At 41.1% G+C, this 15144-nt stretch overlaps 1 protein-coding gene across 2 annotated transcripts in view; it reads left to right on the top strand.

Annotated features, from left to right (window-relative positions):
- LOC119004767 (F-BAR and double SH3 domains protein 2-like) overlaps positions 1-15144 on the top strand; it is a 73632-nt gene that overhangs the window by 26859 nt on the left and 31629 nt on the right. For both annotated transcript variants that reach the window (XM_037071965.1, XM_037071970.1), the window contains exons 4-8: positions 7444-7523; positions 7983-8127; positions 8289-8422; positions 10618-10672; positions 10908-11036. In XM_037071965.1, the coding sequence (XP_036927860.1) occupies positions 7444-7523; positions 7983-8127; positions 8289-8422; positions 10618-10672; positions 10908-11036 (543 nt within the window). The remainder of the gene's footprint in view (positions 1-7443; positions 7524-7982; positions 8128-8288; positions 8423-10617; positions 10673-10907; positions 11037-15144) is intronic.

Genomic DNA, 15144 nt, shown 5'->3' with positions numbered 1-15144 from the left:
TCCTGCGGTCATCCCCTCTGGTTTCAGACACTCATTATCTCCCCCTCTCCCTCACCGTGTCTCGCTCTCTCTCTCTCCATCTCTCACTATTCTCCCTCTGCACTGTCTTATTCACCTTAGAAATAGAGGTTGCCTAGCAACAACCCCCCCTGCTCAGTAGGACAATGGATTCCCTCCTAATTGTAGGTGTGTGCACGTATGTGTGTGTCTTCATGTGTAGGAATGTCTGAGGACAGGGACTTCTTTTACAAATACACGACGAATGGGAAATAGATTTAGTTAGAATATTAAATTTGTTCTTTACTCATATCACATTAGCATATTTTATGACACGTATGCCCTTGATTCTTGTCTCTCTCTCTCCTATAGACAATCACTTAGCCGACTGCTGGTGCTTACTAAGGGAGTCTTCGCTCACTCATTGGCCCCCTTCTGGCAATACAGACAGAAAGCCAGCCAATCACCTGAGAGACAGACAGAGAGAAAGTGAGGGGAAGGGGGTGAGACAGAAAAAGAAATAAACACAAGCAACATGATCGAGACTGAGCTAGAGCAGAGGATGATGCATAGTGAGAAAGAAAGTCAAGATGCTGTCGTTTAACCTTCGTCCTCTCACTGTGTCAGAGCAGACGCCCCCTCTGTGAAGGACTCAGCCGCAATTACCAGCTGTCAATCAAAAGCTCTGTGTTTTCTGTGTGTGTGTTAGCTTGCGAGCGTTAGCTATTTGTCCTGTATTCCCCTCCCACGGTCAACATTACTGGAATAGTTTCAGGCTGGGGTCACACTTCACTGGACTGCCCAAAAAGGCCAGCCTGCTGTGGCTGTCACTGTGTGTCGGCGTCCTTCTGCACTCCCGTGGTGCACTGTTCCCTGTAAATCAGCCTTAACATTATGGGTCTGCTTCATGGTCTGTGGGATCCCTAAATAAATTGTGAATTCTGAGGTTGGGTTCATAAATAACATCTGAAATAGTCCACCCACTAGAGATAATTTGCAAATGTAAAACCTCTCCTCTCTCTCCTCTCCTCTCCGCTCCTCTCCTCCTTCACTTCAGCCTTTTCTCTTTCCATACATTGGCACACCCGTCACATAACAGTAGCGCATGCACACATCCATCTAGGACCTCAACAAAATGTTCCTTTCATTGTCGATTAATCATATTTTCTTAATTGATTAATTAGTGTTTTGTCTATAACAGAAAAAGTATATTCAGAAAATCAGAAAATGTTCAGTGTTTAGTGTTTCCCAAAGCCCAAGATGCTGTCCTCAAGTGTCTTGTTTTATCCACAACCAAAAGATGTACAGCTTACTGTCACACAGAACTAAAGAAACCAGAGCTAAATGTTTTTTTTTTCTGTAATCAGTCAAACCGATAAATTGATTATCAAAATTGTTGCCTATTGATTTGATAATTGGCAACTACTTAACTAATCATTGTACCACTGCATCCATCACAGCCAACTTGATGAATGTATTTCAAGAGACTTTCATATTTCCCCTAGAGGAAACTTTTTTGCACATTTTAATGTAAAATGCAATCTGGTTCACATTAAGAGCACCTTAAAAGGCTATATGATGAATAACATTCACATAAATGAGAAATTATAGAAAACATCAAATGTAGAAAACAATTAGATATAACACTGACTGATGGTAAAAGTTTTTTTTGCTGGAGCAATAGCACAAAACATTTGATCTTTAACGCTATTGTTAGAGGTTAAACTTTTTTGTATACAATTATGAAGCGATAGCGGGTCAAATAAGACTTTGGTGGCCCGCTACAGTGTCATCAATAGGAGATACTGTTATTATTTAGACCTGGATATGGCGCTGCCTGCCAACCTTGCTTCAAGTTTTGCCCAGTGGCCAATGAAAGCATATCCACCATAGACCACGATTATAAAAGACATGTCTGCAAAACTGTTGACAGGACACCATTTTTGATCCATGGATGCTTCATATTTGTAAAACTTTCAAGCCTACGAAAATTATTAAAAAATCTGTCCATGGGCTGGAGAAATACTTCTGCGTCACGGTTGCATAACTAGGATATAAACACAGCAGCAACTTTTTCTGTTGGCATTTTTTGCATCCTGTATGTATCTCTGTTATGGCTGAGATGTCTCCAATATGGCACCAATATTTGATCTACATTGATTTTTTGTTCATCAGATTGATAGAAGGGAGAAGATGTTTAAGAAAAGCATAGAGATCATGATGATTTCTCCTCACTGTCCTCTTTCACACATTAACACACAAACCTTCATCACACGCAATAACTCTTTACAACATGCCATTGCTGTCTATTGTGGCCTTCTTTTTTATAAGCAAAAGCGTTGAAGTGCTGCATTCTCTATAACACAATCCGAACACAACAAACTGACACAGAGGCAGAGAGCTTCAGGGCAGAGGAGTGCAGACAGGAAGAATAGGGAGGGAAAATCAAGTATATTGATTTAGGAGGAAGTTTAGAAAGTGAGGTGGTTGAAAAAGAAGGCAGCAAATAGCGAGTGACTGAGCCAGAGACAGGAGAGAAAATAAATGCGTGGAAGCGTAAACAGAAGGCCGAAGTATCAAGGTGACTGTCTGTGGAGTTATTTGGCAGGGTGTGCAGCTGAGAGAACAGTGATGAATGAGCTGTGGTGGCATGAATGGATAATAAATTATGATTAAAATATGACTTGATACAGAACCTCTCAATTAAGTTTTCTCTAATGTAATCATCAGTTGCCGTTTTTTGGCTCAGCTAAGAGCTGCCTGGACAAATATTGGGCGTGAAAATTAAACAGCAAGTCAAAAGTAAACATGTCATCCTGCGAGAAAATACAGTTGCATTTCTGGCCAATGAACAACAATAATGTCACCTTATTATGACCTGTAATTGTAGCGTCTTCCATGGACTTGTATGTAATTTAGAAAATGTCAGAATGTATGTAAAGTGAACTCACAGAGACTGGTTTACCATGATGAAAATAATTACAGGCTGTTAGCTTAGTAACTGACAAGCTTAAAATGCACATCATCACATTATTCAGCCTCCCTTCCTCTTTCTGATATTCTCTCTCTCGCTCTCGCTCTCGCTCTCGCTCTCGCTCTCGCTCTCTCTCTCGCTCTCTCTCTCGCTCTCGCTCTCGCTCTCGCACACAAACACGCATACAGATCCTGGTCTCAGGATATCCTGCTGTCTGGGTACCCTGTTTGCCACCCGAAACACAAAAACAGGACGCATGCATGTTTGTGTGTGCGTGCGTTTCTTTTACTGCACGAGTGTGGCTTAACAGGAGTGGTTCCACCTTAACCCATACCACACAGGAAGGGCAGAGGGTTTCCATAGCAACATGCTGTTCAGGTGGCTGTCAGGTGATGGCAGCATAGAAAGGAGGATGGAGGGATGATGAGAGGTCCTATAAAAAGATGGGATCTGGGGAGAGAGCGATAGAAAGACGGGAGAGGCATGAGGCATGCGGGGATGGAAGAAGAAGCAGTCAGAGTGGAGAAGAGGGAAAGTGAACGAGCATCAGAAATCCCCCTGAGTCTGCCAACAGCACCTTAGTGAAGCTGTCACAAATCAGTCACTCTGTGTGCGTCTCACCATTCAGTGGTTGCCAAGTTTAGCTGCCATTGCTCTTGCTTAGATGACAGATCTGTCACCATGGACTCATCTAAAGGGGCTTTCAAAAAGCTTTGGAGCCAGTAAATGGAAGTTGTTTGATGGGGTCACTATAAAGCAATGTTGAGACAGCACCATCCCACTGCGTTATGTTTCGGCATGTGATGATACTACCATGTATGCATAAAAGAGAGATCTGCGTTTTTTAAAGTCTGCAGTATTCAATATGTACATTGGAAAGCTCTGACTGCAGCCAGAGACAGCTGTTGGCTGTAAAGAGATCTCTTCCTCCTGGAAGCAACGTCCACAGATTTTACTCCAATGTGAGATTAAGTGTTTATATAGTTATTAGGCACCAATATTTTTCAGTGGAACAGATTATCATAGGTATGCCACCTCTCTCAATCTGATTGATAATGATTTTAGATTGGGCTGGACTGGATCTGTCTCTTCATCAGCCATTTTTATTCTGATTGGGCTGTGTAAAATATAAATTAAAGAGATTGCAATCATCTACAGACAATCTGTGTGTACCAACAATGGTTTTATGAAGCCTTCTCAGCCCATGTAATAATATCCTTTGTACTATTATGTGTTTCACAAAGTTGTAAACCTTTCCCCATCCTTGATTGCAAGCAACTGAGCCTTTCAATGATGCTGCTTTCATACCTTCTCACAGTGCCATCACCTGTCACTAATGAAGCCATTTACCTGCAGAATGTTCCAAACAGCTGTTTTTGGAGCATTCCTCAAATTTCCCAGGATTTGTTGCCCCTGTCCCAACTTGTTTGAAAGAAGTTGCTTGCATCAAATTCAGAATTTCAGTATTTACTGAAATCACTGAAGTTAATGAGGTAGAACATAAATGTGTTGTTTTTGTCGAAGAGGATTCACAGATGATCACATTCTGCCTTATTTGTGTTGACGGTTGTAATCATTTAGTTAATTTGCTTGTAGTAATACTGGAAGGCTCACCCAAAGGGGACCTTGATCAGGTTGCTATAAATTTAACTTACATACATTACTGAAACTGGAGTGTCTGGAGATTTACCTGTGAAGATTATGCTTCACCATGCACCTCAGAGGAAAAACATAGACTTGGAGCATTACAATGTGCAGGGCTATATTCTCAGAGTCAATGTGAATTTTTGTATTTGACAAAATGGAAGCATGTCTTTTCTGGATAAGTGACAGATATCAAAATCGTACATGGCCCTTTTAGCCAAATCAAGTTGATATGTTCCAAATTCTTCCACTGTCCATCATTTCCAGTGTTTTGTTTGGTAAGAATTTTTGCACAGTAAGCGTGAACACAAGGAATGATTTCAGCGACCAACTCTTTTGGCACATTGTTTTAAGACAGGCAAGTGAACCTGTCCTTAAATGAATGCCAGCTGTCAACTGGTTGAATGATGTGCGTATAACGTCCACCAGGGGACACTAATGAAGACAAATCCCAGTTGTCCAGCTGGAACACATTCTGGATATCTGACACATTTTGACTGTTGCAGGGTTCAGTGTAAGTCACTTGTTCAGCAGCAGCAGGTTTTACGCTTTTTTTTTGCGATTTGAGTAATTATCAGACAGGAGAGTTAAACTGATGGCGAGCATCGTGGTGTGGAAGTCCAGCTGTCAAATCAGTCTTCCCGTCAGCCTGCCAGCTCACAGTCATAGGCTGTCTCAGCTGTCAGTAACTGTCCTCGCTAACCCCCTCCCTCCCCCTTTATACAGCAGGAAAGCAATTAAATACCAGGCCCTTCTATTGCAATTTCAATGTTATGTGTCCCTCCCACCCTCCTTCACACACTCTCCCTCCTTTTCTAACAAACACACTCGCACAGTCTCACAGCCTTTCATCAAAACCGTCCACACCCACTCCACCCTTCCCTCGAGAGAGTACGAGAGAGAGGTTGACTATTCTTGAAGCAAACGTGTTTCCTCACGCACTGGACAGAGCACTTTTTGTGCCCTAGGTTTTCTTTGTGTGTGTCTGAATTTACTTTATCTGTTGTTTTTCTGGCACTTGCTGTAGCTTACGTCAGTGAGGCTGGCATTGGCTAACCATTTCCTGAGGAACACGGTTCGTTAGAAATAGGTTACCTCTTCTACATGTAAGCTACGTTCGTCTCAAAGGCAGCTCTGACACAGTATGACCCTTACACTTAGTTTAATTGATGGCAAAATATTTACTCCACCGCCGGCTGTTTACTCAAAGAGGAACACTGCTGAGGTAAAATGGGGAGTTGTTCATAGATTTTCAGATCTAGCTCTTCTCGGCCCTTCCTCTGGAGGATTTAGCTGATAGGTGTCAAGGGTCACTGGGCCATGGTCTCCCCCAGGACATGAACTTGAGTGTCACCAAAAAAGGACCTAAAATTTTTCAAGGGAGGGAACTGGTAGATGGTTTTGGCCACAAAATGACCATCTGTGAAAAGTGAAAAGGGCAGGATGAGAGGGAGAGAGAACAAAGACAACCTAGCTGCTTGATATAAGAGAGAAGTGGAGAAAGGATGGAGATATGTGGAATTAATGAATGACAGGGCTTCAGTTAGGAGGATGAGGGGAGCGATAGCAGAACATTTGAGAGCCTGTGAGACGTAACCAGAGAGTTAATGACTGGGAGACATAGGGGGAGATTTGAAGATTTACAGCCAGACTGATAAAACAGATAAAGGGAAGAATGTGCCTGGAGGATGTGAGTATGGCTGTGTTCCTGAGCTGATTGGGTTGTTGTAGTTGTTGTTCTGGTTTGTTAACAGTTGTTTTATTTATGAGGATTTAAGCTCCTGTCCCAGCCCTACACACACACGCGCACATGCGCTCACGCACACACGCTTGCACACACACACACACACACACACACACACACACACACACACTCACACTCACACACACACACACACACTCACACACACAGACCCTCCACAGGCTCACAGGGGCAGAGTGTCTGTGAGTTGTTGCTACTGACACAGTGACCCAGTCCAGAGGATATAGGTTACCCTCTCTCGCAGCCCTTGGGTTTCTGCTTGTACTCACAGGAGCTGACTGGCTGATTCACAGCTGCTGACACAGAGCTGATCCGTATTATAGTGGAAACAGCTTACATTTTGGTTGTGAACAGAAATATAAATTACTGCTCAGAAGAAAGCAGCACTTGGCAGGAATAAAGTAACAAAAACAGCCACATCTGAGATCTTCACACTCAGTTGTGCACTTAGTTAAGGCTTGACCTGGTTACCTTCCCCTTACCGTGCAGAGAAAAATATAAAAATGCAAATCAGGTAAGGTGAAATCTACTAAATAATTGTAAAGCAGTTTTTCCTGCCTTTAAAAAAGAGCTTCATATGTGCTAAAATAGGTTGTTATGTTATGCGAAACTTTTAGCAGTCCTGCCGTGGTGACATACTGCCGCAACTAGCATATTCTTTCATTGTCAGCCTATCACTTGTTTTCCAGATATATTGATTAGTTTTCCATGGGTGAGTGTACTGTCACAGAGGAGTAAATATGCCAAAAATATTCACATTTTAAGAAGCTGGAGTCAGAGAATTTTTGCTCTTTTTTAAGTCAAAATAAATGTGATCAAAATCAATTATCAAAATAGTTGCAAATTCAATTTATTGATTAACAGTTGCAGCTACAGAATATAGTGCTGGTAAACAAAACATGTGCCTGTTTCTACCTTAACAGTTAATTCACTGGTGACACTGTTCAGATCTTTTGCCCCTTATTTGCGTCACTCATCTTAATTACTGTAATTCTCAAACAGTGCAAAACTAGTCACAGAAAAAGAGATAATCACTGCCTCATCATTACACTTGTGCTTCTTTCAGGCTCTGCAGAAGTTAGCAAGCTCGTACCTAAAGAGAGACTGGCCCGGAATCAACCCTGATGATCAGAGGACAGACTACAGGTAGGTAAATGTGTGTGAGCATGATACATGTAGAAGCATGCAGCCACATTTCCCATAAAAAAACGTTAAAAACTAACTTGCTCTTATAGTTTGTAGTACTGAAATTAAACTCTTGTTCTCTCCTGGGTTGTTTCAAAAGTCTTAAAAAAATATAATATGGTCTACAGCACGTGTATGTATGTATGTGTCCGTGTTTACAGGTCCGTGACAGAGGCACTGAAATATAAAACCTCAAGCTGGATCCAACTCATTGTGAAAACCAGGAATGAAGACATTAGATCTAAATTTCATAGATTTACTGGTGTTGGGTTTTTTTTTGTTAGTTCTAGCGACTACTGCAACACTTAACACATAAATCTTTGTTCAAGGTGCAGGAGAAAATTGTGGTTTTCTAGCCAGTCGCTTGTGTGGGTGCAAGTTACAGAACAGCAGCTTTTTTGTGCTTTTCTCTCCAACCAGGAATGTGTATGCAGTGTGGAGGTCCTACTTAGAAGGTACCGTGCAGGTGAGCCAGTCCAGGCTCAACGTGTGTGACAACTACAAAAGTCAAGTATCAGATCCCGCCAAGACTGTTCGACTCTACAAGGAACAGCAACTCAAAAAGGTGAGCAAGTGTGTGGACTGTGAGTGTTAGTCATAGTTTCCTTGAGCAGTCTTTTTTCTCCATCCCTCTCTTCAACATGTACTCATGTGCTCGCACTCAGTGAACATGACTCATGTCAGTCTGCTCTTTCTCCGCCTTGTTTTCTCTTCTCCCACTCACAGACCATAGATCAGTTGAGCGGCATTCAAGCAGAGCTGCAGGAGTCGGTGAAAGAGCTGGCCAAAGCCAAGAAAAAATACTACGACTGTGAGCAGGTTGCCCACGCTGTACGAGAGAAGGCTGACATAGAGGCCAAGTGAGTTCACCACAACGCATGTGTGTATTTGTGCATAGAAATTAAAAAAAGCTTTGACTGAACAGATGGTCTCCATTGTCAGAAGGAATACTATCAAGAGTACAAAGTTGGTTAACCTCACAGAGAGAAAGGAAGAGAGAGAGAAAGAGACAGAGAGACATCATCATTAAGGCTGAGAGAGGCAGTTCATCTACAGGCTGTGTATGTTAATAAGGGAGAGTCAGGCAAAGTAAATACAAATAAAAAAAGGGAGAAAACAAAACAGATGCCTCCATGCAGAACACCTTAAATTGGAAATCTGATAGTAGATCTTTATTTTTAATAGATTTGGCACTTTCAATATTATCAAGTGCAAATGTTTTGCTGTAATGATGCTTTCAAAAACTTCAGTCAGCCAGACATTTTAGAGTCACACTTTTGGTAAATTCTTACTTTGAAGGATTTCACTATAATACAATGTAATTATATGAAGCCTTGGAGTCCCACAAGCACTACCAAAGTTTGATCCAATAGTATTGAGCATTGTTTCCCTCCGAGCCCTAGGTAGCAGCAGCTCTGGTGGCATTTTCACTTCACTGAATTCTCAGTCCCGGTTAGCGCCCACATCGATTGGCCAGTCGACTCTTTCCTGTTCTCTATCACTCAGTAGAAAGACACAGCCACAGAAATTACTGCATTGCCGCTGTGCCATTATGTGAGTGTGTGTGTGTGTGTGTGTATGTGTGTGTCAGTTGAACAAAATGCTGAGACATTAGTCATTGTAGGGTGCAAGGGACACACCAGAAGAAAATTGGCACACAGACTTTATACTTTAACACCACTTGGCGCATAAAGCAGAGCAACATTTGCAGAAACACACCACACATAATTGCACGTGTAGACAAGTGACAGACGTTAACACACAGTAATGCGCTTTGCATGCATGTGTGAGAGTTAAGAGAATGCACACTAAGGCAGTTTTCATCGCACAAAAAAGCAGACCACAGACAAACACACATGCATGCATGCACACAGGCTCACTGCATCATTTTCTCAGGCAGGTCTTTCTGATATCACCATCCATATAAATCACTGTGGCTGGATCAGGCAGGGATTTATTGCTGTCACGCTCCAGCCTGTTCAGGGTCAATATATGATGCCTGCTTTGAAGCAGAGGTTAGAGATGAGAGTTACAACATAGAAAGCTCTGGGTCTTTTTCTCCTTTCTACCTTACCCTGTTGTTATTACTTGTTTATCAAATCTTTGTGAATGAATCAAGTTCCAACAGAGGTGTTAAAAGACATAACAATGTGCAGGTGTGGTGGTAGTGCATCTTTTTGTGGAGGTTTTTTTTTTTTGGAAACAAACAAACAAAATTGATGTTCAGTGTGCATTCAGTGTCATTTTGGTGTGTTCATTAAAATACAAGGCCAAACAAACATGTTCAAAGGGATGCACTATATGTATGGGAGCAATATATTATTGGACTGATTTGGGAAATGTATATTATCAGCTGTTTGTCGGAACCACATTGGTTGTAGCCGATGAATAGAGCCAATGAAGTCAAGGAATATTGCTGTCACTGACTTAAGATGCGCAGCATTTACAAATTCCAATATAGTAGGTGGTTGTTTAAACCCTGAAATGCTGACGACATGATTGCAGTTTGTCTTACACTTTAAACAATAGTTCTGAGAGGAGGGATAAGCTAAGGCAAATCTTATCAGAGATGTGCAATATTAAATCATCCTTCTTTGCTTGCTACACCTTAGTCTGGCGTACCCAGGAAGGTGCATAAACTGCATGTTATCTGCTTCTTCATAACATACAAAAATGGGATATTATAAGTCATCTGATTGGTATTACCCATCAGAGGCACGTTACTATCGGTTATCAATATCAGCTGAAAAAACCGTTACTGTGCATCCCTTATTTTATTTTCCACTAAGTTTGTAATCATGTTTACTCATTAACAGCCTTTTTCTTCAATGCCTTTGTTGGCATGTTGCTGTGTTGAATGTGTGGACTGGCAACATCCTTTCATGAGCGTTAGTGTGTGCTTGTGTGCACTTACAATATAAAACACAATTCATTAGTTGTCCTTAACTCCACAGGGTATCTTTAAGTGTGCAAGCATGATAACGTCATATTAATTTGTCAAAGTTAAAATGAGAAATTGATTAACTTCTTTACATGCTCTTCTTTTGTTTTTCAGGTCCAAACTGGGTCTTTTTCAGTCAAGAATTAGTTTACAGAAAGCAAGTGTAAAGGTACGAGGACTCACTTGCAAAGACACAAAGACTGTTCCTCCCTCTTCAGGCAAAACTTTCAAGCAGTCTAATTTGAGCCATGATATGAATATAAAAAGTGGTTGTTTGTCTTTGCCTCTCTAATGAGCCCTGAAACTGGAAAGAGACTTGTGTTCTGAAACCACTTAAAGCTTAAATCTCCAGTCTGTTGCTGTAATGCAGTGTTGCAACATTGTCTGTCTTCCTTTCATTCCAGTTGAAAGCCAAGAGAAGTGATTGTAACTCCAAGGCAACACAAGCCAGGAATGATTACTTGCTAACGCTAGCTGCTGCCAATGCTCACCATGATCGGTACTACCATACAGATCTACTGCACTGCATACAGGTAAGACAGGTCTCATAAAGATAAAGATGTGAGTGATGTCGGAGGAAAGTCTTGTCCTTTCTGATGAATGTGGACATTTTAGTCAAACCGCAGCTGTATTACATAGAATCCAGGCAGCACAAATTGTAGTTTGTCTGCCTTAATGACACTTTCTTTCACTACCACTACTGACTTAAGAGTCCCATGCACTAATAATACCCAGAGGGATTTTCCAGGAACGGGGACACATTTTCTGATTCGAAAAAGAATTCAAAGTGGGGGAGCTACTTTGAATTAAAGCTGGGATAAAATGTTTGCTTTATGAGTGCACACAGTCAGCACTGCCGAAGTAGCTGGAGAGGGGAAAAGCGTACATGAAAAAGTGATGATTTCACAGTTTGGAGTCTTCAAAGAAAGTCATAGAGTTCTCTGGATTTATTATTCCAAAGGGGCTTATGTGAAGCAAAAAACCTGCAAAATGAGCCATCCATACTAAATGATTGGTAGGCATGACATTTGAATTTACACAATGTTGAATGAACTGTTGCAGGCGAATTCTCTCAAAGCTTTAACATAGTTTCTCAATTTAAAAACTGTTTTGTATGGTCGAGACGGTATGAAAGGTCATCAAAGGATGGATGCAAAGTCTGCTACATCGTTTTCTGTGCCGCATCTGGCACCTGCATGTGAGTTTTATTAATATGGGTACAGGTTTCATCATTGTATTGTAAGTCACCCTAACCTCATCACTACAAGGTAATCATGTTAAAGTGTTATGACACAGAAGCTACATGTCACCCCTCATTTTTCTTCCGTCAGTGTTAGCAAGCTGCTGTTTGTGTGCAGAAACACTGTGCTCCATCTGGTACTGCATGACCTTTCTGGCACAATCACAGCATCAAAACACAGGAAGGAATCAGACTAAAATATCTGCATGCCATTGTGGTTACAGGACAAGAAATCCAGGTCTGTTCACTAATTTGGTCCTTGACTTAACAATAAACTTTATTCATAGTGCACCTTTAAAAACAGATTTCACAAAGTGCTTGGACAAACAAGCAAAAGCAAGAAACTCAGGAAGACAGTATTACAGAATAAACACTCAAAAGTCAAGCCAAACACATGGAAGCCTAGTTGAAAAAGTGAGTTAAAAACAAGAGAACAGAACAGAGAACAGAACATTTTAAACAAAAAAAGACAATTTGAGTCATGACCGGTAAAAGGACTAAAAGCCATAAGACAGGCAAAATCACAGAAAAAGAATAAGAGAAGAAAAGTGCTGCAAAAATAGAGATACATTAAAGAATAAAATCAATAAAGGACAATTACGAGACTGAAATTGAACAGAAACATCCACCGAAACTGTAACAATGATACTTGCCTTAAAAGCCCAATGTGTAGGATTAAGCGACATACACCACAGGTTTGGAGAGTCTTTCAAAAATAAAAACAAATGTGAACTTATCGGTTATCTCATCATTGTCAGCCATGAGAGGTAGGAAATTATTTGTATTGGTATGAAAATATTGCTCATCCCTAGTGAAAGGCCCTCTCAAGAGCCAGTGTTAGATTTGTCTATTGTAGGCTTTGGTAGAAACATATCAGTGCAACATAGCTCTGCAGAAGAGGACCTGTATTCTCTACATATACTGTAAAATGCTCATTCAGCGCTAGTGGAAACACGTTATTCTTAGTTTGAGCTGATTATACCTAATGAAATCATAATTATGGATATTATTTTCCATTTCTGCCCCATAATCCCTCTAAATCTTCCACACTGGACCTTTAATTTGGTAATAATCTAATAATGAGTGTGCATGACAGACAGACACATTCACACGCAGAAAATGACAGTCCTTCCCGTACACAGACAGGCACACCTCAGCAACTTTGTCAACATAAGCAGCTGAGTGATGGTGATGTCATCCTTTTAAATACTGTACAAACATGTCAGTCTGACACACAGACACAGACACACACACACACACACACACACACACACACACACACACACACACACACACACACACACACACAGACATCACATGTGGGAGGTTTTATTTTGTCACAGTAATCAGTCTCAGACATGACTCTGATTCTGCAGCAGACACACACACACACACACACACACACACACACACACACACACACACACACACACACACACACACACACACACAGGAAGATATGCACATAAGTTATGTGACTTGTTTTTCTTAAGGTGAAGCTCATTAATGTTCCTATCTGGCTGCCTTTCTTTTTTTTCGGCTTTCTGTATCTTTCTTTGCTTTTTCTGCCTTGTGTAATTTCTTCAGATTTTCTTCTCCCTTGCCCTCACATACTCTGTCCCTCAGGCATGTATGAGCATCTATAGTACGAGGCCATTCTGAATAATAGATCCTTAGCTCCTTGTGACAGAAGGACAGGACTGCGGGGAAATATGCACATACACGAATACATGTACGCAAACACACAAAGAGAATGAGGGACATTGCCAGAGGGACCCAATCTGCTCGTCCCCTCTCCCTACACCACAGTTTTATCCAGTATTTGTTTTGTTTACAGGTCTTCACCTGACAGTCACTGATAACACCAAAATCTGCATCACAATAAAAGTTATTTTCACAGACAGTTTTTGCTCCACAGAGAAATGTTTAGGAACACGGCACAGAAAACAGCATCAGTGGCAAACATAAGAATAATAGCAGCCATAGAATATAAGCACAGCCAATACATCCCAACAAACTGCAACCCAGTTTTTCGTGTGGCTTCTCCATTCATCATGTTTTTTTTTTAGCACTGTCTCCATTTCAGACTATATTTACCTTCCTCCTATAAAATCAACCAAGCTCTTTGCGTCGCTGTGAACACAATTCATTGGATGTGGCCATGGGAGGACATTGTGTTTGTAATAGCAACATATACCTCTAAATTACTTTTAATCAGATAAATTACTGACAGTGGAGGAAGAAGATATTTTACTTTACTGAAAGGACTCATACCACACTGTAAAAACACTCCTTGATAAGTAAAAGTGCTGTATTTCAAAACTTACATTAACTGGCAATGGCAAGTTTCCTTGGAAGGTTTATTTGCCATCCAATTTCTATTATAGACTAAGTGATCGAATAAACATTGCGTTTTTTGTGTTGTTGTTATTTGGGACTCTGAGGAAAACAGAAACAATCCAGCTGTCTTTGTAACAGCAGCATCAACAAGCAATTATTACTCATACATTAATGTTTAAGCAACATGTTACTGCTGTAGCTGGTTGAGGTGGCTCTTATTTGAACAATTTTCTTTTTTTTTTTAATTTAAAAATGATTAGAAATAAGTTAGAATGATTTAGTTCATTAACAGGAAAAGCTACAAATCCTCACATTAAAGAAGCTTGTGTAAATGTTCACATGAAAAAGGACTTGAGCAATGACCATAATAGTATAAGTACTTGAGTCAACAAACTTGGTTACATTCCACCCCTGGATACAGATTGTTCTGTGGCAGTGGAAGTTCGTCAGCTCCCTTTGGCTAAATCAAGACCTTCTGTGCCTTCAATGTTAGCCCATACAGAGAAAGACAGTGACTGACTGTGAGGACATGTCTGCGAGATAAAAGAGAGGTTTTTCCACAGAATGAGGGATGAGAACTTTTCTAATTGAAGGCCTTGTGTAGATCTGAACTTCACTTCATAAACACTAACTACTCTGACTGTGGAGGCAGGAATAACATGTATATTTCACTGAGAGCTTCTGTCCTTGTCAATGCGACAGTTGTTGTGAAAGGGCAGTGGAGGAGCAGCCTGCTCCACATCTCCCTCTGCTGTTGGCAGCCGATGCTCTTTTCACTGTCCGTCTGCTAGACACGCACTCTCTTACACTTACACCTCTGCTGCCCTGTCTGCTCCGCTGTGCTGTACTTATTGTCAAGACTGATGCAGTCATTCAACCTAAACACACACACACACACACGCACACACACACACACACACACACTGACCAGTGATTATGGGGACGGGGCTTTTTCTGGAAGCTGACTCACTCTGTTTCAACACTACCTTAAATGGATGATAGAAGGAGGGGAGGGAGGTAAGAAAGGGGGAGGAGGAAATGAGCAGAGTGATGAGGGAACA

The sequence above is a fragment of the Acanthopagrus latus genome, chromosome 2, assembly GCF_904848185.1.
Source record: "Acanthopagrus latus isolate v.2019 chromosome 2, fAcaLat1.1, whole genome shotgun sequence".
Classification (NCBI taxonomy): Eukaryota; Metazoa; Chordata; class Actinopteri; order Spariformes; family Sparidae; genus Acanthopagrus; species Acanthopagrus latus.
Note: the sequence above shows the minus strand (reverse complement) of the source record. Positions and strands in the feature narration are given on the sequence as shown.